This window comes from Drepanopeziza brunnea (assembly GCF_022702325.1).
Source record: "Drepanopeziza brunnea f. sp. 'multigermtubi' strain 214-2 chromosome Unknown ctg5, whole genome shotgun sequence".
In the NCBI taxonomy this organism is placed as follows: domain Eukaryota; kingdom Fungi; phylum Ascomycota; class Leotiomycetes; order Helotiales; family Drepanopezizaceae; genus Drepanopeziza; species Drepanopeziza brunnea.
Window position 1 is genome coordinate 2,562,011 of NW_027094068.1, and position 22,260 is coordinate 2,584,270.

At 50.2% G+C, this 22,260-nt stretch overlaps 4 protein-coding genes across 4 annotated transcripts; 3 read left to right on the forward strand and 1 right to left on the reverse strand.

Annotated features, from left to right (window-relative positions):
- Window positions 1-5,952: 5,952 nt before the first annotated feature.
- L3040_004039 (uncharacterized protein) lies at window positions 5,953-9,997 on the forward strand (the record flags this gene model as incomplete). Its single annotated transcript, XM_007289948.2, has 5 exons — window positions 5,953-6,855; window positions 6,909-9,239; window positions 9,296-9,512; window positions 9,558-9,828; window positions 9,970-9,997. 5 exons carry the CDS (start codon window positions 5,953-5,955, stop codon window positions 9,995-9,997), a joined length of 3,750 nt encoding a protein of 1,249 aa, XP_007290010.2.
- Window positions 9,998-13,214: 3,217 nt separating this feature from the next.
- On the forward strand, window positions 13,215-14,237 carry L3040_004040 (uncharacterized protein; the record flags this gene model as incomplete). The annotated part of the gene is made up of 3 exons (XM_007289949.1): window positions 13,215-13,328; window positions 13,385-13,502; window positions 13,552-14,237. The coding sequence occupies 3 exons, from the start codon at window positions 13,215-13,217 to the stop codon at window positions 14,235-14,237; spliced, it is 918 nt and encodes a 305-aa protein (XP_007290011.1).
- Window positions 14,238-17,521: 3,284 nt separating this feature from the next.
- On the forward strand, window positions 17,522-19,561 carry L3040_004041 (uncharacterized protein; the record flags this gene model as incomplete). Its single annotated transcript, XM_007289950.1, has 7 exons — window positions 17,522-17,729; window positions 17,862-18,621; window positions 18,678-18,792; window positions 18,856-18,947; window positions 18,998-19,148; window positions 19,226-19,304; window positions 19,365-19,561. 7 exons carry the CDS (start codon window positions 17,522-17,524, stop codon window positions 19,559-19,561), a joined length of 1,602 nt encoding a protein of 533 aa, XP_007290012.1.
- A 289-nt stretch (window positions 19,562-19,850) lies between these two features.
- On the reverse strand, window positions 19,851-21,581 carry L3040_004042 (uncharacterized protein; the record flags this gene model as incomplete). The annotated part of the gene is made up of 8 exons (XM_066156645.1): window positions 19,851-20,091; window positions 20,182-20,333; window positions 20,444-20,897; window positions 20,955-21,042; window positions 21,099-21,215; window positions 21,266-21,306; window positions 21,365-21,399; window positions 21,546-21,581. The coding sequence occupies 8 exons, from the start codon at window positions 21,579-21,581 to the stop codon at window positions 19,851-19,853; spliced, it is 1,164 nt and encodes a 387-aa protein (XP_066012218.1).
- Between the last annotated feature and the right edge of the window lie 679 nt (window positions 21,582-22,260).

Sequence of the window (22,260 nt, forward strand, 5' to 3'; positions counted from 1 at the left end):
TTGCGGAGAAGAGTCGTGAAAGAAGCTCTCAGCTTCGAGGATCGATACTCGGGTGGAGCGAGTCCGTGATCGCACACCTTTGAGCTGAGAGAAGAAGCGTCGTCGAGGAGAGTTGGTCGAAGGCGCAGCGTGGGAAAAGGACTCGCCCTTGCCGCACCAGGCGCGCATCTCGGGTTGGCGTCGTGGTGCTGGAACTTGGAGCTGCCGTGCGTTGTTCGTATCGCAGGGAGCCTGTAGGGGATGTGTCGTGCGGAGCTGAGGCAGGGGATGAGGTGTAGGATATAGGATATAGGATGAGAAGAAGGACTTCTCACATATTGTATGAGGATAGAGACTTCTTGTATTTTGTTATGTGCTTTATGTATCTCTCTCTCTCTCTCTCTTTCTGGGATCTAGACTTGCTATCGGAAGTACATACATATATATATATATATAAAGGGGAAAACAGAGTCTCCTCAGTCTCATCTAACTTCCTCTCCCCCCCTCCTCTCAACCTTTCACCGTCATCGTATCTTAAAAAGAATCGAGAGGGGAGAGTGCCTGCTGCTGAGACCGCAACTAAGTACCAATGAAGATGCGGATACACTGAGGGAATTCGATGATTGTTATAGCAGGTGGTGGGAGGAAAGCGTCGGAGCATTTATGTATATATGTATGCATGTATGCATGTATGTAGAGGAGGAATCTTTGCTATATGGTATAGTGCGTACAGTACGTGTTTACTTCCTCGCGGCCGGGCCCATACGTGGGATCTAATTGTATCTGATCTCCTTCTTTTTCCCTTCTTTTTCCCTTCTTTTCCCCTTCTTTTTCCCTTCTTTCTTTTTCCCCCCCTTTTTCTTTCTTTCTTTTTCTTCTCAGAGAAAGGGATTGGAACTGGATGTGGACAGTTGGAAAGGGGAAGCAGGAACCAGGAAATGCGAAAGAAGAAATAGAAGGGAAAGAAAGAAAGAAAGAAAGAAAGGGAAAATACCCTTACTGATCACGAACTAACCTACGGGTGCAATCACGAGTGAGAGACTCTCTTGAAGATAAAGGGAGGGGGGAAAGAGGAGGTAGGGCTTGGAGATAGGAAAGAAAGTCAGCGGAGGGTTTACTTAAGAGCTAGAGAACGCAATAGAATGCAAGCTAGCAAAATAGAAGCGGAAGAGAGGAGAAGAGAGAAAATTTGGAAAAGGGAAATGGGAAGTTGCCAGTTGGAAGTTGGAAGTTGGAAGTTGCAAAACCCGGCCGCAAGTAGGCGATTATGGAACTAACTTGTAGATACTCGCAGCTCGTGGCTTGTGGGAGGCGGCGGCGGCGGCGGCGGCGGAGGAGGAGGAGGAGGAGTTTGGATGACAGCTAAGCTTACTGATAAGTCAGGGATTTCTGGCATTGGTATCGGGATGTGGATATGGATATGTATATACTTGATGTACATATTTGGATGATGTGGCACATATATATGGACGTATACAGCTAGCGAGTTTGATTTAAGTCCTGGTTTCTAGGTGGGTGGATGTGGACGACGTGGGGAAGAGGTGGTGAATTAAAAGGCGGTGTTGGATTGGGATTGGGATTGGGGTTGGGGTTAGCTGGTAGGGAGAGGGAAAGGGATGGGGGGGGAAGGACGGAGGGAAGGAGGAGAGGAAGCATTCTCCGACAGGGTTGGAAAGTGATATTGGTTGATTGGGGCTTATGGCTGCTGTCGAGAAGGTGACTTGGGGGTTTGGATTCTTGATACTGGGTGAAGGATACTGGGCGGAGGATTCTGGATGGAGTGGTTGAGGATTAAAGGCGGGATTTTGAGGAGGGTGAATTAGTGTACTGTGGTATAGTGTGGTTGTATCATGTCGTGTTATATTGCGGTGAAAATGGGGGAGGGTGCCTTAGAGGGCCATGGAAGGGAGAGAAGAAAGAAAAAAGAAGGGAATGGAGGCATCACAGCAGTAAGAGCGGGAGCTAAACCAACCAATAATCAGATCAGTAGAATGAGTGAAGTGGTAGTAATAGTATTGAAAACAGAAGAAACAAAAATAGAGCGAAAATTGAAAACCAAACCTAAAATCAGAGCTGAGCAAAGTGCGCAAGCACCAGAAGCATGGTAAACAAATCATGTGAAGGTAAGATGTGGAGATGGCACGATGTTATATAACGTTAGTACCAAACATACATACCTTCCCTATCTGTCACATCCCTCGCTTAACACTTGACAGGTGATCTAGTCCTTATTTGTGCACGGGGTAAGGGCTTTATCCTACCTAACCCCCGGTCCTTGGATCTGCTCCATCATAACAGTGGTAGCAGCAGAAGCGATGCCACGATAGTTACAATACAGGACCAACCAGGCATCGTTAGGTAGGTAAGTAGGTAGATACTCGTGCGGCCCGCATGATATCCACCCCCATGCGTCGGCCTTTCTAATTTACCGATAGAGATTTCAACGCTTGGAGTAGTAAGTAGTTGGCTGGGCATACATCTCTCTCTATATTGGGTATGACTTTCGACATGGAGGACAGCAGCTATGCTGGCCGCACGAGTAGGTCGGTAGGTAGGTGGTGGTCATTGCCGCGCGCGCGGGAAAGATTCCCGTCCCGAAGCGAAGAATGCATCCCGACAGCATTCGCTCTTTCGACACTCATATTTTGTAGCTACCGATAGATTGAAACGTCGCATATTGGTGGACAGAGTCAATGTACGACTACGAGTAAGCGAGTAGATGGGCCTAGCTGCTGGCCGGTGTGGCGGCGAGGTGCTGACTGTTTGGCTTGCTTGATAAAGTTGATGCGTATTTTCGGGGAAGATATCATGGAATGACTTCATGATGGAAAGTAGGGGTGGGGGGGGGGAGGAAGTGTGTGACTGTTGGTAGGTTTGGATTGGATTAGATTAGGTTCAATGCTAACAGCCTAAGATACTGGGAAGGAAGGTCCTCTCTTCGAGAGTGGATTTGGATTTGGATTGGATTGGAGTGTGAGGAGCGAAGAGGGGGAGAGGGGTACTGCGTATAGGTGAGCGGACAAGACATAAACAAGCAAAGCAAATAAGTAATAGTACTGTAGGGCTATGGTACCACGAGGTGCAGCGGGAAAAGGAGGTGGGCCCGGCCCGCGTCATGTTTTCTTTTTTTTTTTTCCAATATATCCAACGGGACAACCCGTTCGTTTATCTTTTTAGCTTGCAGCTGCCCGATTGGGAGCCGCTGCGGGATAGTATCCAAGTAGGGAAAGGAGGGGTACCTATATGATTTGATATATAATATGATATAATATTATATTACATCTGTTACACTTGTACTTGATATGTTATAATATGATAAGATAAAACATACAGACCGGTGTAACTAAGCCTTGGATAGCTTGAGACTTAAGGACGGCCGGGTAGTATTAATCCAGGTGACAGCTCAGATGCACCCACTTACGGCCTATCCCGCACCGGTACCGCATATGGACGAGATCAAGTGATACTGGTTAAGTAGACTATGACGACATAGATCCCACCTGCTTTGAAGTGTAGCTGTCTGTTTGCTTGCCTGTCTGCCTAAATCTGCAGCGGACATGACTTCCTTGGTCGGGCAGTTTAGACGAACAGAACCAACAAAACAATGCTTTCTAGACGGAGAACGGTTGACCTTGCGATAGCGAAGCTTGTTTGCTGTCTGTTGTACGGAGTACGGCCAAGCTGGGAAGAGAAGTGCATGTGGTTCTTCTTTCTTCTTTCTTCTTTCTTTTTCTTCTTTTCTTTTACGGAGTATTTTCTTGATTGGGCATTTGGGGGGGGGGAAGGGGGGTTTGGTTTTTTTTTTTTTTTTTTTTTTTTTTGTTTTTGGATTGATCTTGATATATGCCTCCCGTATACTCGGGGGAGTTCATAGGAGAATCCGAATGTATGACGTGCATTTATTTCTTGACTGACAATCTATAAATATCCAAGACCGACTCCGTCAAGTGACGTTTCCAGATCACACGCTACTACGTATTTATGATATGCTGCTATTAACGGTATATATGTCTCCTCCTGTTTCAGATCTGGATCCTTCTGCGCTATTTTGGTTGACAAGATGTCTTTCGTCTTCCTCCTCTTACTCTCCGTGTTTCTCACTGGCTCCTTTTCAATCCTTTTCTTTTCTTTTTCTCTCACGCAAATAGTTCCAAGCCCCTATCTCGTCTATTCCTATCGCGTAGAAGTCTCAGAGTCGTGGTGTTTTCTCGATAACTAGATAAGGGAGATGGGCTGCTTTGCCCGTGGGGGGGGGGACGGGAAGCAGGACCCAGGACCGTGCGCAGAGAGGCTCGTGGATCGTGACCGTTCAGCTGCGAAGTCTCGGTCTGGCTCCCGTTCTCGTCCTCGTCCTCGTCGTCCATACTCGGCTTCCCGACCTTGCGAACTGGTCTGTCTCATACGGATGCGCGGTCTGAGCGAGTCTCGACTCAAGGCTGACCCGTTGAATATGGTATGGTGGTGATGAGGTTGACGGACACGCTGAGAGCTGGCCCGTGGGATCTGGTGCTACGGAAGTAGCTGAAGTGAGGACCTGCAGGAGTCCGTAGATTCGATGGGTAGCTGGAGCCACTCGATGCTTGAGTTCGATTTTTTTGTTAGCTATTAGCAAGCTGGCTGGATCCAAGTGTATCTACGATGGGTTATGCTACCGGTATGTAACCAACGGAGGCGGTTGGCAACGTGACTTGGCGGGCCATAGTGCTCTCCTCTCGAGGGTCAAAACGTGAAGTACTATACATATTGAGATTGAGATGGAGATTGAGATGGAGATTGAGATGGAGATTGAGATGGAGATTGAGATTCAGATTGAGATTAAAACACATGTTCTGGATCAGCCAGTCGCCAGTCGCCAGTCGCCAGTCGCCAGTCGCCAATCGCCAATCGCCAATCGCCAATCATTGACGCCGTCAAAATGTCGGTCGTTTCGTCGCCCCCATCCCCTAGCGTAGGACGGTACGGTAGTACCTGTACCTGATCAACAAGCACCAATCCATACCCGTTCCCAGTCCACCCCACGCTCCCTCTCGTTGTATACCGGTACATTGACGATCCTCGGCTTTCTCTTTTGCTTGATCTGGATTTCCCCGTGGTCTTTCAGCCGGGCCTATTTCTGCTGTCCGAGTACACCCAGCTCTGCCCTGTCCTGCGAGTCAGAAGTGTTGTGGCATTGACACGCCCGGAGTCCGGTACATTATTACACAACCTCCCCTCCTTTTACCACCTCCAGCAACACCCCTCCTCCTCCTCGTCCTCCTCCTCGTCGTCCTCCTCCTCCCAGGAAGATACCGAACGCACACACACACACGCACAAACACACGCACACACCCCCCACATACTTCGCCCGTCCAGTCCACGGCAACAAATCAGCGGGCGCCGGCTAGTCTGCTCAACTTTGGTGAGCGGATGTGACTGTGACGGCAACAACAGCAGCAGCAGCACCAGCAGCCAATCCTCGGCGAATTGGAAGCTCTCCATGCTCTTTACCCGCCCCCCATCTCACGACCCAAAGCCCCTGACCACTCACAACCTCCAACTACAACAATTCCCAGTATAGCAGAGGTGACTTTTCTCGACCTCGACCTCGACCTCGACCTCGACCTCGACCTCGACCTCGACCTCGACCTCGACCTCGACCTCGACCTCGACCTCGAACCCGACCCCGATCTCGACCCCGACCCCGACCCCGACCTCGACCCCGACCTCGAACTCCCCCCTCCCCGAGCCCTCGACGGCGTTCGGGTCTGCGACGGTGCGAAAGACGTTCGTTCTGCACTCCCTGCTCCGATCCGAACGATACCACGATACGGTACGATACCAAAGCTTACGACACGACTCGAGCGCGAAGACGATAACCCCATATTCATATCCCTACCCATACCCATAGCAATCCAGACAACCCACCCACAACGCTGCTGGCCTCCAAGATGAATTAACCCCCCCACCCATGTTGCCGGCAGACCCAACATCACGATGCTCATGACACTTCGTACCAGCGGCAACGGCATATTTCCAGATCTACAGAATACCCAATCGTTCGACAACTGTATCCCCGGCTCCCACATCGCCAAACCCGTGGGACAGGACACCGAACAGAGTCCGGCGCGAACCCCTTCCTCTCCTCGCTCTGCCTCCAGCCAGTGCTCGCCTTCTTCCAAAGGACAATCCGCAGCCCAGTCGAGAGCTGCGAAGCGCATATCGCCGCCTCTGATGAACGGTTTAATGGGGACCGTGCCGCAGTCCGTCATGTTCGTACGAGCGCTGTACGACTACGAGGCTGACGACCGGACGAGCTTGAGCTTCCACGAAGGAGATCTCATCCAGGTCATCACCCAGCTGGAAAGCGGCTGGTGGGATGGCGTCATCAACGGGGTACGAGGCTGGTTTCCTAGCAATTACTGCCAGGTGATTACGAGTCCGGAAGACGCGCAGGAATGCAAGCAGAACGGTACCGCGGGAGAGCTGGAGGACGACAATGGAGAGGAGAGAGAAGGGTCTGCCGAGGAGTCCGAGGACCAGTATGAAGAGGAATCTGCCGAGTCAGAAAGAGACGAGGTGACACGGCTTCCCGCGAGCAACGATGAACGGACAAGAGCCGATTTCTGGATACCGCAAGCTACTCCGGATGGTAGGCTGTTTTATTTCAACACGGAGACGGGGGAGAGTAGTATGGAGCTTCCTCTGGAATCGCCGTCTTCAGCCACGGAGAATGGACCTCGCGACCGGATGAATGTCAACATTCCTGAGAAGACGCGACCACCACCCGAGCTGATGGCAAGAGGATACATGCAGGATGAGGAAGATGAGTCGGATGGGAATTCTGCTTCGGAACTTGAGGGAGAAAGCCTGATGCTCGCAGCCGAAAGCTCCTACTTCGTAGGTCTGACACTTTCAAACATTTTTTCTTTATGCTAACGCCATTGTGGCAGCCTGGAAAACGGCAGTCCCTCGAATCGCAGGGGATCTCTCCTGCACCCTCGATGGACTCAATGAATGCCTCATCCGTCTCGCAGCCGCGAACTGGGGACTCCTTCGTAAATCCCAATTTGTCCATCATCACCGCAATGCCAATCATGGGTCCCTCTACCACCTCCTTCACGAACCCGTCTCTCAACTCCTCGAATCATCCCCATCCCGCGACCTTACCCCGATCTTTCTTCACCGACGGCTCAGCTGCACCATTAACTTGGAACAGAATAGTAGCTAGCATGAAGAAGGCGGTGGACCGGTACCGGGAAGCAATCAACCAAAACTATCGGTCGGAATTTGTGCGCCGAGCGGAGGATATATCGGATCATCTGCGCCTCCTTCTTGCGGCTGGATCCGGTACAACAGATAATCACTCTGGCCAGCCATCCATCATATCCACCAACAAAGCCTTGTATCCTCATTTTCGGGACATGATGTCAAAGTTCTCGAAGCTGGTCATCTCTTCACATATTGCTGCGGCAGATTGGCCAAATGCGGAGTCGTATCTGAAGTGTCTGCAGGAGGCAGATGGCGTTTTGCAGGGTGTCTTCAGCTACGTCGAGGTTGCCCGACAACAAAGAGGAGAAGACATCCCAAGGTTACTGCCAGGCTTCGTGATCGGAAGTACGACTGGTGGGAGCTGGCAAAACAACGGCCTCAGCTGTCGAGATCCATTGACTTCAAATTTTATGGATGAAGACGAGGGACCGGCTGAGCCTTCCGCTCCCTTGAATGCTGATTCGATGGAGCGTCTTGATGATCTTAAGCGATCGCTGACCTTGAGTATACGGAAATTGGAAGAGCAGCTTGTGGTCACGGAGAAGATTATCACTCCGTACACACACGAACTCATCGGTGACAATATTTGCATAACGGCCAAAAAAGTTTTGGATGTATTCAAGCCATGGATCTCAACCGTTGAATCTATCAACCTCTCGTCTCTAGCCAGCAGCGTCCAAAACCCTTCGCTGATCGACTTTTCACAGCAAAAGCAGAGCTTGTATGACAATACCTCGGACCTCATTCTAGCGTGTCAAGCAGTTGCGGGGCCGTTGGGAGATGAGTGGGCTGAGGTCCGCGGCGAATCACTCGAATCTAGACTCAATTATGTGAGGCTGTGTGCGAAGCAGCTGGAAGTCAATGCATCCCATATTTGCTTTTCGTTACAACTACTTGGAGAACAAGTACAGCTCGTTTCTCCTCAAGACCAAGAAGCACCACCTCCACCCCCGAGAGATGACTTGAGGACAGGCGAGACGCCACGAAGAGTTGAAAGCATGTCGTTTGAGCGCTCGCATCACCGTACCGATTCCCGCGTTACCCTGTTGAGGCCAGGGCTAGCTGGGATCGCTCAATCTCACTCTTATTCGGTAGGGGACACCACTCCGACCTATCGCAATGGAGAAAACTCGAAAGTCAGGAAATTCTTTGGAGAAGAACCCGGGCGTGATCCTGGCCAGCCGCAGCAGGACGAAACCCCTGATTGCCTCAAACTGGACCACGAAGACGATATATCCTATGATACGAAGACCACACCTCCGCAGCTGAAGGGCGGTACCCTCCTTGCACTTGTTGAGCAACTGACTCGTCACGACAAGCTGGAATCCAGTTTCAACAACACCTTTTTGTTGACATATAGGTCTTTTACCACCGCTCGGGAACTTTTCGAGATGCTGGTCAAGCGGTTCCAGATCCAACCACCCGATGGTTTGATACAGTCGGACTACGAAATCTGGAGAGACCGTAAACAAAAACCCATCAGATTTCGGGTCGTGAATATCCTCAAGAGTTGGTTTGACAATTTCTGGATGGAGGACCAGAGCGACGAGACCAAGGCACTTATTCGCGATGTCTACACATTTGCGAGAGACACCGTCAAGACAACAGAGACACCTGGATCGGGTCCTCTAATGGCGGTTCTGGAGCAGCGATTGCGTGGGCAAGATACAACGGCCAAACGTCTTGTTCTGACATTGAACCAATCGACACCTCAGCCTATCATGCCCAAGCACATGAAGAAGCTCAAGTTCTTGGACATAGATGTCACTGAGTTTGCTCGCCAACTTACCATTGTCGAGTCAAAGCTCTACGGTAAAATTAAGCCCACGGAATGTCTGAACAAGACTTGGCAGAAGAAGGTTGGCGAAAACGACCCAGAGCCAGCGCCAAATGTCAAGGCTCTCATCTTACATTCGAACCAGTTGACCAACTGGGTAGCCGAAATGATTCTCACTCAGCTGGATGTGAAGAAACGTGTTGTGGTCATCAAGCACTTCGTTCTCGTAGCCGATGTAAGCTGCTCCGCCAACTTTTACCCGCAATTACCCGATATACTAACGATTAACAGAAATGTCGGCTACTGAACAACTTCTCCACACTGACCTCCATCATCTCTGCCCTCGGCACAGCACCCATCCATCGATTGAAGCGAACATGGGACCAAGTACCAGCCAAAACGTTGGCTATCCTGGAGACGATGCGCAAATTGATGGGCAGCACCAAGAACTTTGGGGAATACAGAGAGAGCTTGCATCTTGCCAACCCGCCTTGTATTCCGTTTTTCGGTATGTAGTCCATCGAATGGCCACCCCGTGTGCTAACTCGACTAGGTGTTTACCTCACCGACCTAACCTTCATCGAAGACGGTATTCCCTCCATCATCAAAAAATCCACCCTGATTAACTTCGCCAAACGCGCCAAGACGGCAGAAGTCATCCGCGACATCCAGCAATACCAGAATGTGCCCTACCCTTTGCAATCAGTTACCGAGCTCCAGGATTACATCTTGACCAATATGCAAGCAGCGGGCGACGTGCACGAGATGTACGAGAAGAGTTTGGCAGTTGAGCCAAGGGAAAGAGAAGACGAGAAGATTGTCAGGTATGTTTAGATTGCGGGATATGTCGATTTATAGCGGCTCCTCGAAGATTTGAAGCCGTCCAAAGCGTGATATGAGAATGTCGAGTCGCGCATTATGAGTTCGGTGGGAAGAATTGTGCTTACCAAGTTGGGAAACTATAGGGTTCTAGCTGAGTCTGGCTTTCTCTGACCAATTACGTTTACACGACACCCATGCGACGATGACAAACACACATACATTAACCCAAACGAAACGTTTGACGATGCCACGACACGAAATCCTCAAGCCCTGCCGCTATCTCGAATATCCGGTAGCGGTACCCAGTACCACCCATTACAAGACCTCGCCTCCATCACTACCTCCACCAATCGAACACAATTGTGCTATTTCTGATACCCTTGCTATATCAGCTCCGCTCGAAGTTTCCACACACCTTGATTTATACCACCAGTTGCTGTTTTTGCCTGTCTGTCTGCATACCGTGTTTTTCCGCTCTCGCAGCCGCATACCTGTCTTTCCCTGTATGGAGCATTTAACGCTATATATAGAACGTCGCTTTGTGCATTAAATGGCGGGGCAGGCGTTTCATTTGACTACGAATGACTGGATGTGCAAAATTTGGGGGGGGTTTTTTTTCGTTCTTTTCGAGATTCTGAATCTCTTTTCGGTTTATATACGTAGGGTAGGTAGGGTAGGGTAAGGTATGATTGGAGAATTGGAAAAAATCAGTTTGGACTTGGACCTGGGACTTGGACTCGGACTTGGACTTGGGAGGGGAGGGGAGGAGGGCGTTTAGTGAGGAGAGAAAGAAGGGAGGCAAGTGGAGGGGGTGGAGGGGGTGGACTAGAATTGAAAAATGGATGGCCTTTAACCAACCAACGCCTTTTCACAGCTCTTTTCTTTGCCAAAATCGTTTTCACTCACACCTCCTCCCGTAAAAGCCGTTATCCGGATTAGGTTGCTTGGCTGGTGCAAAACTCACCAATAGGCTGTCATATACCTTCTTCGCACATACAGAGATTGTCCATATTCCATCGAGCACCTGATCATTTCGACCCTAGTTTATCTCTCAAGACCTCCGCGCAATCACAGACGAAGCTTTATCATGGACGAAAAAGTCTCCTCTTGATTGTCATCAGTTTTACTTTTTACAACCCTCCCCCCCTAACTATCCCATTTCCGCTTCCATGGCACGCGCACCCCACATCCCAAGAAAAGGGTCTTGTCTAGTCAGTCAGCCATGAAAGAAGGTAAACGAACGGCTTTTCTGAAAGATAAAGCTTGGGTTGGGCAGGAAACAGGGGGGCCGTCACAAGGATCGCTCATTTCCTTTTTTTTTTTTTTTTTTTTTTTTTGATTTTTGGTTTTTGGTTTTTGATCTCGAATCCGAGAGAGATTAACATGTCGTTGATTAGCGGTAGGTAGCTAGCTAGGTAGGTAGCTAGGCAGGTTGAGAGAAGAGATGGAAGAGATGGGAGGTGGGGGGGGGGGGGAAAGCCGAAAGCCGAAAGCCGAAAGGGGGAGGTTGATATTAGAGGGAGGGATACCGTACCGGTAGGTAGGGAGGGTACCGGTAGGTAGGTGGGTAGGTACCTATCGGTTATTAATTAGTATGAGTTTGGGTCTATCTACGCCGTAATTTAATACCCCTTACCCCCCGGGCGAGGAAAGAGAGAGAGAGAGAGAGAGTGAGTGTTGTTGACTTTTGCTTTTTTTTTTTTTTTGTCTACGTGATGGATGGAGAGAGTGGCTGGCTCGCTGGATTGTGAGGACTAACGTAGATGTATATATATGTGTTTGTGCAAACAGCTGTTCGGCAGACGGCCACGAGTTTTCATATCGATTAGATGCGGGGATGGTGAGGATGGCGAGGTTAACTTTTGTACTCATCTACCGGAGCAAAAGTTTACGAACGACTGACTCGGCGAAGAAAAGCCGCCGAAGAAAGCCGCCGAAGTCAATGGTGGAGCGATGTGAGACGTTTCTTCTCTCTTCCTACTCAGGGTGCGTGCTTCCTGTGGTCTTTAGACAGGTGGAGCGACGCTAGCCCGGCTCAGCTCAGCTCAGCTCCATGCCGTTCGTGAGTTGCTGAATGGTCATACATATACGTAGTACTACCGATTGCTATCAGTACAGCCGAGTGATGCCTCCCATTCCAGAGGAGAGACCTTGGCTAAGCAAAGCAAGCGCTGCTTTTAGACGTCGGCATCCGGGTTGCTGTAATCGATGTTACTTTACTTTACTTGAGGGTAAACAGAGCCAGCGGGATAAACATGATATTTAAAGACACGAGACTATAATATCGTTATCAATCAATATCAATGCAGTCGTAGCAAGTCAAGGAGGTTCAGGTTCAGCTGATAAAGAAAAAAAAAAGAAAAGGATCGACGGGTTTCTTCTCGCTTGGGATTTGTTTGTTTTGATCTAATCCAATGCTGCTTGGTGGTGGGAGGGAGCTCCGGGTGGCTTGCATTCCGCCCCTCGCTACTTCTGTACTCACTCTGCTTGTTATATGTGCATCATCATCGGTTACTCCTGTGTATTACCTAGACTGGCTGGCCAGAATCCTGGTGTTCATGATTGCAAAGGGTCTCTTTCCTGTCTCGTGTGAGCTGCGTTCAGCGGGTGTTGATGAGCCGGTGGGGGTGTTTGCCTCGGATGTACCGTACAGCATGCTCTTCTTCAGTATTCCTTTATTGTCGCCTATTATCAAATGATTGATTTTCGCATTTGATTGGGGCATGCATAGCCCATCATAGTAGCCCGCATGCGAGACATCACGATCTCCAAATCCCGTGGACGCTCTCGCTCTCGCTCTCTCCAGAGTCGACGTAGATCTGATAACAAATGGCTTCGCTCTAAAGTCTGGGCAGCTAACACTAATTTAAGCATTATTTACGCCCTCTTTCCTTGTCGAGCAGAAGCAGCGCCTCTTGAGTCTCAAGCCCCGCCTTTGGCTTGCGTCTAAGCCGGCACAGTGACGAGCCGACAAAGAGAAAGAGAAAACATTGCTGTCCTGACGGAGATGCAATTGGGCGTATGCAAATGTGGACTGAAGAACTTGTTTCTCTTTTTCGCTCTTGCCCTCTGGTGCATTTGCAGTTGCATCGCGGCGTCTACGCCTTCCGGCAGCGTAGATATGATTGGCCAGTTTGGGCCTCTTTCCCCCCAAATGGGTATTGGGCAACGGCAAATGGTGCTTCCGGATGGTTTTTGCGTTCAGCTTGAACTCTGTGGATTTGAACGGTGGCGGTCGTGGGCTCTTTCCATCATCCAACTCACGTGTATATATATACTAATGTATAGTTCCTTCCCTCTTGCCTCTCTAGCTGATCCACGTCGCCTCAGCCCAGTCACTATTTCCACAACGACCCGCAACCCAAATCAACTCCAATCAATACTCAAGATGCGTTTCTCTATCGTAGCTGTTGCATTGACTGCTGCCAGTGCCGTCTCCGCTGCACCAGCCAAGAGACAGGCCGCAGATATCGACACGGTCATTTTGCAATACGCATTGACAGTCAGTAATCCAATTTCCATCACTCATCTCTTGTTCAATCGATTAACCCTTACCAGCTTGAGCACCTCGAGGACGCTTTCTACAAAAAGGCCCTTAGCGAGTGGGACCTAAAGTCGTTCACAGACGCGGGCTTCAGCGAGAAGTTCTACGATGACCTCAAATTCATCGCCCACGGTTCGTCTCCCCTTCCTATCGTAACTCAGTCCATGCTAATACTTCCCAGATGAGGAGGGTCACGTCACCTACCTGAAAGCTGGCCTTACAGCTGCAGGCGCCACGCCCGTCGCTGCCTGCGAGTACAAATTCCCCATGACAGATCCCCAGTCATTCGCCGCGCTCGCCTCTGTCATCGAAGGCGTCGGAGTCTCTGCTTACCTCGGAGGCGCACCTATCGTTACGTCAAAGGCCTACCTTACTGTAGCTGGTGCTATTCTGGTCACCGAAGCCCTCCACCAGTCCCAACAACGTGCTGCCATCGGCGAGACGCCTGCGGCCAACGTCTTTGGAACTCCTCTCGGCTTCAACGCAGTCTACTCTATCGCCTCGGCTTTCATCGTCTCCTGCCCATCTACCAACGCGGCACTCCCCTTCATGGCCTACCCCGCGCTCACCGTCACCTCTGGCCTGCCCACGGCTCCTGGTGCGCTGGTCAACCTCGTGCCTGATGAGATGCCCTCTGGTACTTTCTTTGCCACCTTCGTCAGCGGGCTCAGCATCACTGCCGTGACGCCCACCTCGGTGGAGGGAGGGATGATCATGGCCGAGGTCCCCATGATGATTGAGGGACAGAGCTACGCTTTCCTCACCAAGGACAAGTCGGGCAACCTGACCGATTCCAACATCATCGCCGGTCCAGTCATCCTCGAGGTCACTCCTCAGAGCCCCACATTTACCCTCACGATCCTTTGAATGCGCTGACCCCGAGGTGAGAGTGACCGACGTTCGACGTCTCGTATTGTTTTGATAGTTGCATGCATACCCCCCATGATACCCCCCGATGATGTTTCTAAGGAGCGGGAGATTGTCTTCGCAGTCGGGGCATCTTTGGCGTTTATTTCTTCGCAGCCAACTATGATGGATAATGTTTTTCGGGATGGTGGTGCGCTGTGATGTAGTGGGAATGCTTAATCAAATTCTTCAACTATTTTTCTCTCTCTTTTTCTTTGGACTCCTCATGCCTTTTTGGCATCATCAACGGTCAGGCCTCGGACACGATTCTGCTTGTTAGGTATGCAAGCGCTCAACCCCTTTCTCCCCTCCGTTTTATTCGAAAGGCGCGTTCGTATTTCCGATTTCGTACCTCTTCAACACGTCAGACTGTAAACAAGACCCTGACCCCTCCCTAGGATCCAGCTAGCCAGCTAGCCAGCTAGCCAGCCAGCCATCCATCTTCTATCCTCTTCTATCCTTCTCCAATATAAGAAACCTCGCCAACTGACCGACTGACTGAACAACTGAATAACCCTCAACCCTCAACCCTCAACGCCCTCGACAACATTATATCACGTCATATCATGTCATGTTCCCGCGCCGTATGAGGAAATAAACAAACAGACGAACAAACCAACCAACCAACCAGAAAGAACACCAGCCCAGTCCAGCCCAGCCCAGCCCAGCCCAGATCGATAGACAGATCAATAGACCAAAACCACGGGTCCTGCCTGCCCTCCTCGCTTAGCTGGCTCGCAGCTTACTATCTATTAGCGAGCGGCGGTAACACATTTGCTGCTTTTGTTTTTTTTTTTTTTTTTTTTTTTTTTTTTTATGCTTCGTGTGATTAGTTTTTTGTAGTTTGTTTTTGTATTTGTGTTTTTGTATCTTGGGACGCTGTTGTGTTTGGGGGGAGGGTGGAGGGAGGGTGGAGGGGATAAGAGGGGGGGGAATAGGTGGGATTTTTTTGGAGGGGGGGAGGGGAGGGGACGTTATTGTGGTGGGTGTTGGGAGGGGTGGGTGTGCCATTTTTTCTCTTTTCTTTTTTCTTTTTTCTTTTGTTCTTTTGTGTGATGGAGTGGAGGGAGGGGGGGTTAGAGGGGAGGGGGGGGAAGAGAGGAGAGGTGAAGAGACGAGGGATGTGGAAGGGGAAATGGGCGTGTGAGCTTTTCTCTTCATAAAGGTATCATCATCATCATCACATACAACAATACTAGAGATTTTCTGTGCAACAAAAGTCTTTCCGCATGGATCTCCTTTCCCCTCTCTCTTCTGTGGAGCTCTGAAGGAGAAGAGGGGGGAAGGGAAGGTGGAAGGCGAAGCTGGCTTTTTAGCAAACTAGCTTTCTCAATATACTGTATACTGTATCCTTGGCGAACCGTGTTTCTCTCTCTCTCTTATGTTTTTTTTTTTTCGCGCGGTTGCTTCTCTCTCTCTCTCGTGGGAGAACTGATAGCGAGAGTTAGATGTCGATTTTTAATGGTGGGTGTTGAAGTTTATGGATGTTTACTTTCCAATTTTTTTTTTTTTTTTTTTTTTTTTTTTTTTTTTTGGCACTCGCTCGCTCGCTTGTCACACCCTTGTTTTGACTTATAGGAAGAAGAAGGAGCGGTGAAAAGTAGTACCATTTTTTCCCCCTCCTATTTATTATCATTGTTGTTACTTTATTTTGTATTTCTGAAATATACAATGCAATATCGACGACCAGCTCTAATCGTCTTGATCGTTGTTTAACATCATAGAATTCATTCCTTGTTTAACTGCTTTGCTTGCTACAATCATCCTATCCCTTAAACCACGTTCAAGAAAAGCCCTCCTTTTTCTTCTTCTTTTTACATAACCTCGGGCTGCTGATCTCGCGGTCTCGCAGAGTCTTTATAAACCCTCTCTCTGATAGCATTTCACAGAATTCGCATCGAGTTATCTCTCGAGAGCATTCAAACCACGCATAACCTTGCAAGCGGCTCCGATCCGTATACACAAAACAACCCCCCCCCCCCCCCCCCCCCCCCCCTTCATCATTATCATACAGCGATAAAATCTCGCGTTCGTAGCCGGTTTTTTTTTTGTTTTTTTATATATATATATCGAGTCGATGTAGTTAAAACAAAGCGCTCTTTCAAGTTTCCGCAGGCCCACCCCATCTTTCCATACCCGTTCCCCCTTCTATCGCAAATCCTCTCAATCTTCTCTATTTCAAGTCGGCATATGCCCGTCAAGGATCTATAATCCTTTCAATCTTGCTTCGTAATCAGCCTAGTAGATAGTCGAGAAAGGGGGAAAAAGAGAAGGGAAGAGGTCCGGAGCAGCCGATGAGGGGAAATATTTTCGAGGAGACGCCGCACGTCGCGTGTTGTTGTTGATGATGATTTGAAATCGTAGTGCTTGTGAGTTATCGACGGGATTCTTGACGGGGTACGATTGTTTTGGCTGAATTAAAGCTCTAGTCTAATAAGATGAGATGAGATGACGTTGAAAGATACTACTATGATGATGATGCTCGATGGAATTTACATTTATGGTTTGGAAAGCTTGGATTGTAGGTGGTATTGAGCCGATCGATTCAAGACTGGAGAAAGGATTCTATTCAAGAAAAATAGTTGGATTGTATCCAAAAGTTCAGCAGAACTACTTTCGATTACTCCGTGAGAAAGGTTGTGAGAGAAGCGCAGGATTCGAATCATTCGATCGATGGAGATAGGATCGTTCTTGTATTTAATCAAAACGATAAGACGGCAATGGGGGAGTGGTAGGCAGGTACTACAACTACAGTACGGATATAGCTAGACCCTGGCAATGCTGATCAGTAGGCTGCAGCACAATGACGGCATCGACCGAGAGAGCCACATTTTATTTATCATTATGGGTTTCTGATCCCGAGTTATTCCCCCCTCCCCATAGCTTTTCTCGTACGTGGTCAACGGACGGCTGTCAACAAACTCCTTATCAAAACCGGGGGTTGTTTCTTTGCTTGCTCCCGAATAGTGGGTGGACTGGACCGGCCTGGACTGAAATGGGGTCCTGGTCTTAACGGACGACAAGACAAGCTTCTCTCTCTATCTTTCAACGTCTTGAAAACCACCACTTTTCTCTTGCTTGAGGAATCAGCTTACTTTCTTCTTCTTCCTTCCTCATTTTTCGCCTTCTGATTGTCAATTCTTGTTGGGAAAAGCGGTTTCTGAAGGAAAAGGAAAGGAAAGGAAAGGAAAGGTTGCCTGATGGTTTTGTTTGGTTACCTGTGAGGAAACAGAGAGAGAGAGAGGATGCCGCACCCACAAGAAGATATTGCTGACGCCGACGCGGCCCAGCTGGCCCAGCTGGGTCACAAGGGCCAGCTGAAGCGGAACTTCTCCCCGCTGGCTATGCTCGGTCTCGCGTTCGCAATTTTGAACTCCTGGACGGCGCTCGCTGCGAGTCTGTCCCTCGCCTTACCGAGTGGAGGGCCGACGTCGGTGCTCTGGGGTCTGATCAGTGAGTAGTACCTATCCGTCCAGCCGCTCGCTCTGCCAGGTGATTGATGCGATGCGATGCGATGCGTGTGCTTTCTCTCGTTCTTTCTTTCTGGGTAACTTGCTGACATGTACACGTGTGTTTTTTATCCAGCCGCGGGGGTCTGCAACCTGTGCCTCGCCGTCTCCTTGGCCGAGTTCCTCTCCGCCTACCCGACCGCCGGAGGCCAGTATCACTGGGTGGCCGTCATCTCCTGGAGGCCGTGGGTCCCGCTCCTCTCCTGGATCACGGGCTGGATCAACGTCTCGGGCTGGATAGCGCTCATCTGCTCCGGGGGCCTCCTCGGCTCGCAGCTCATCATGGGCGTCATCTCCCTGGTGCACCCTGCCTTCGTCGCCCGCCGCTGGCACCAGTTCCTCATCTACATCGGCTACAATGTCGCCGCGTTTCTGGTGAACGCGTTCATGACGGCTGCCTTGCCCAGCATCACCAGGGCGGCCTTCATGTGGTCCATTGCGGGCTTTGTGGTCATCTCCATCACCGTGCTGGCGTGTGCGAGCCCGGATTATACGTCTGCGGAATATGTGTTTACCGAGTTCATCAACGAGACGGGCTGGCCGGACGGGATCGCTTGGCTGCTGGGCCTGCTGCAAGGCGGGTTGGGCCTCACGGGATTCGATGCCGTGGCGCACATGATCGAGGAGATTCCGAGCCCGGCGGTTGAAGGGCCCAGGATCATGATCGCCTGCGTGGGTATCGGGGTCTTCACGGGCTTCATCTTTCTGATGGTCCTGCTGTTCGTGGCGGGGCAGGTTGATGGTCCGGATGGTGTTATTGAGAGTGCGGCCGGGCCGCTGCTGCAGATCTTCTATAATGCTACGGGCAGTAAGGCCGGTGCGATCTGCTTGTTGATGTGAGTCTCCCGGAGCCGAAATGTTCCTGTCTCGCAGACTGATAGATAGTTGGTAGCTTCCCCCTCCTATGTCTTTTGTTCGCCACGACGAGTATCATGACCACGTCAAGTCGAATGACCTATGCGTTTGCGAGAGATGGCGGACTGCCCGTCTCACGTGTATTTGCCAGGGTAGATCAACCTCCTCGCCCTCCTCCCACTTCCCTGATAATCAAGCTGACTTGCATTTTCCAGGTACATCCCAGACTCAGCCTGCCCCTCAACGCGCTTTACCTGAACGTAGCTCTTGTCATCATATTCGGCTGCATCTTTCTCGGCTCGAGCTCGTCCGTCTCCCCTTCCCACACGATGGTCCTCAAGACTAACTCCTCGCCAGGGCCTTCAACGCCATCATCTCCGCCTCGGTCGTTGCCCTCGGCGTCTCATATGGTATCCCCATCGCGATCAACTGTCTGCGTGGACGCAGCATCTTACCAGAAAGTAGGCCTTTCAAGCTGAACGGTCTGCTGGGATGGACTGCAAATTTGGTAGGTTGCCTGCCCATTCATGACGGTAAAGCGAGATAAGGGGGGCGATGGTATCGATCCAGCTGACGAGAATAAAGATTGGCATCGCCTACGTGATACTCACCACTGTGCTCTTCGTGTTCCCTCCGGATTTGCCGGTAACAGGTTCGAATATGAGTAAGTGACCCTGCTCAGTCCGACTCGGGACGCGTGGGACGGCGCTGACAGAAATTCCAGACTATTGCATCGTAGTCTTCTCTATCATCATCGTGATTTCGATTGTGCAGTGGTTGGTCGACGGCAAGAAAAACTTTACCGGCCCGAGATTCGACGTGGAGGATTTACAGAACGGAGAAGTGTTGGGCGTTGATCCTGCCCTCTTCTCGGAACAGGAATCCAGCTCCGTGGGCGACAAGGATTTTTCTAAGAAGTGATACGATTAGCCATCTAGACACGGTGCTGGAGTGATCCTGTGTGTGAACACTGACGTTGTAGATTATTTCCAGGGTGGACGGATACTCACCAACTCCTGGCTCTGCTGCACATCAGACAAAATTATCTTCGCGAGACATGAAACCAGTCATAGCAGCTACACACGTGATATCCAATTATTTATCTAAATTAGTAAATACACATTGTATAGACATTCAAGAGCTCCCAGCATTACTCCAAAAGCTCCACCGAGCCATGCCGTAGTGCTGCAACCAAAAGGCTTTGGTTTGTTCACACCTGAATGCCAGCACCACCAGGGGTCGCGTCCAGCTGGTCCGGATGATCGCGATACATCCTCGCCTCCAGTTCTCTCAACTCGTTCTCCCTTACCAGCAGCTCCTGCCTCTTTTCATTGATGGCCTTCTGCATTTGGATCTCAATCTCCTTCAGCTTCTCCTGCTCGCGCTGCAGACGCTCTTCTGTCATGCGGTCGGATTGGGATGCGAGATCTTCGGGGTTCATGGAGTAGTCGCTACGTAATGTGTTAGCCGAGGTTGAGAAATGAGAGCGGAAAGTGGAAAAGGCGGAGTGAGAGGAAAGAATGATTGACGGGGAAACTTACGCTTCGTTGCCGCCCTCGACCGATTTACTCAGTTTTTCGGTACGGTAGGACTCGTAGAGGAAGTCTTGCGTGATTTGCTTCAAGTCCGCGAGATGAGAGCTCAATAGGATAGAGCGGACAATTAGGAAATCGGAGTGTTTTGGATTATCAACCTGGCAAGTAATTAGCACCCAATACCTACCTCACATCAGAAGTCGGGGAGCGGGAAAATGGCTCTTCGGCCGCGCCCAACTGCATCATTTTGGAATGAAACACTGCTCACCTCCACGATACCCCACGGATACTGCCTTGCCCTGACCTGCTGCCCCTCGACCTCAACCACATCCTCACTTCCCACAATCGCAAAAGGCATCATGCTCCTTAACTCCGCATTCTCCTCAATAGTCTCCTCGTCATCCTCCTCGATATCATACGGAAAATCGTAAATCGGAATTCCGTAGTACTCGATGTCTTCCATGATCAGTTTCTTGGAGGCAGCGAGCTCCATTGGAGTCAAGCAGTCGGCTTTTCCGATAACAGGAATCACATTTACGCGTGGAGAGAGCCGCTTCATCAACTCGATATCGAGTTCTCGTAACCCGTGACCTGTGGGGGTGATAAAGTACAAGAGAGCGTGGACACGGGTGTCTTGGAAGCGAGGTTTGCGCCTGATGCGACAGTCGACGGCAAGGATCTCATCATACTGCCTCTCGATGTAGCTGATGATTTCGCCAAAGCTGTGCCCGGTCAGAATTCATGCAGAGGTTTCATCAGGCGGATAGCTGTAAACTGACCCGGCCTCGTTATCAATCTGGTCTCCGAATCCAGGGGTGTTGATCACCGTGAGAGCGATCCTCGTTCCCTCTTCTTCCATTTCCAGTTCTGGAATTTCCGTTAGACGCTGTTCATGTAGAGCGGAATTGGCCAGAGAAGCATACCAACCGTGACTGTTTTGACGCTCACGCCTTCCTCGATGTGGGCGTTTCCGGCATCGTCACAGTCTTTGCTCTCCAGAACTTTCTTTCCACAGAGCGTGTTCACAAATGTTGTTTTACCTTTCAACTGTCAGATGCATACGAAAATCTATGGAGCAGGTAGAGAGAACCAGTGCCGGAACCGCCGCAAACCATCACGCAAAATTCAACTCTGTCACGGAGAAGTCAACATCGGGATGTGAAGCCCAGCTCCGACGACAGAATCATACCCCTTCTTCGCATTCTTCTTTCGACGATTGCGAATCTGTGGACATGGTCAGCCGTTCAGCTCTATATCGACACGTATCGCATCTCCGTAATAATCATCACCATGTCGGGCGGTGCCACCCTCCGGCAAAGTACGTGCACATTCCCCGCAAGGGCTCTCCGAGGGGAGAGGGGGGCACTTACAGCACTCAGGGAGGAAGAGGCGGTACGGCTATGCATTTTTATCGTCGGCACAGCTTCCTCTCGTGATGTCGAAGATCTGTCGCCCAGAAAGAGGGAATGTACTATGTACCGGTATGTCGTCTTCGTGGATTGACTTTTTCATCGCTCAAGCTCGAGCTCCTGAAGCATATTGAAATGGGCGAGAGAGACCCCTGCTAGCCTCTTTTCTCTATTAAATCTGGCCCGAAAAGCCAGACGGATTATCGATTATCCTTGAACGATATACGAACCGAGCCGACTGCGATTTTCAAAGCATCCTCCTAGATATGAGGTTGAGGTGTTGAGGCTGGTTTCTTCAACACGCCGATATCCCACCTGGAGTGGGTAGGAGTGGGTAATGTGAGAGTCTTTTCGGCCATAAAATGTCATGTTATCATATCTGAAATGCGGGCTAATTATGCCTGCTCGGGCTCTTACGGAGTACAAGTTGTGGTTGGCAATATGGGGGAGGCCTGTAGGGAAAAGATATCCCAGAGCTTGTTCTGGTGAAGTCACATGATATCGAGGATTCGCGGCGACGGGTTGGTCGATGATGATGCGTGAGACAAAATCATGCACGTGTTGCTCAGCCGGCAAAGCCAGAGCAAGGGCGACCTACAGATAGGTTGCTATGTTCCGAATATACGGAGGCGACCTAAACGAAGCACATACACTTTTACCTTCGTATTCATTAGTG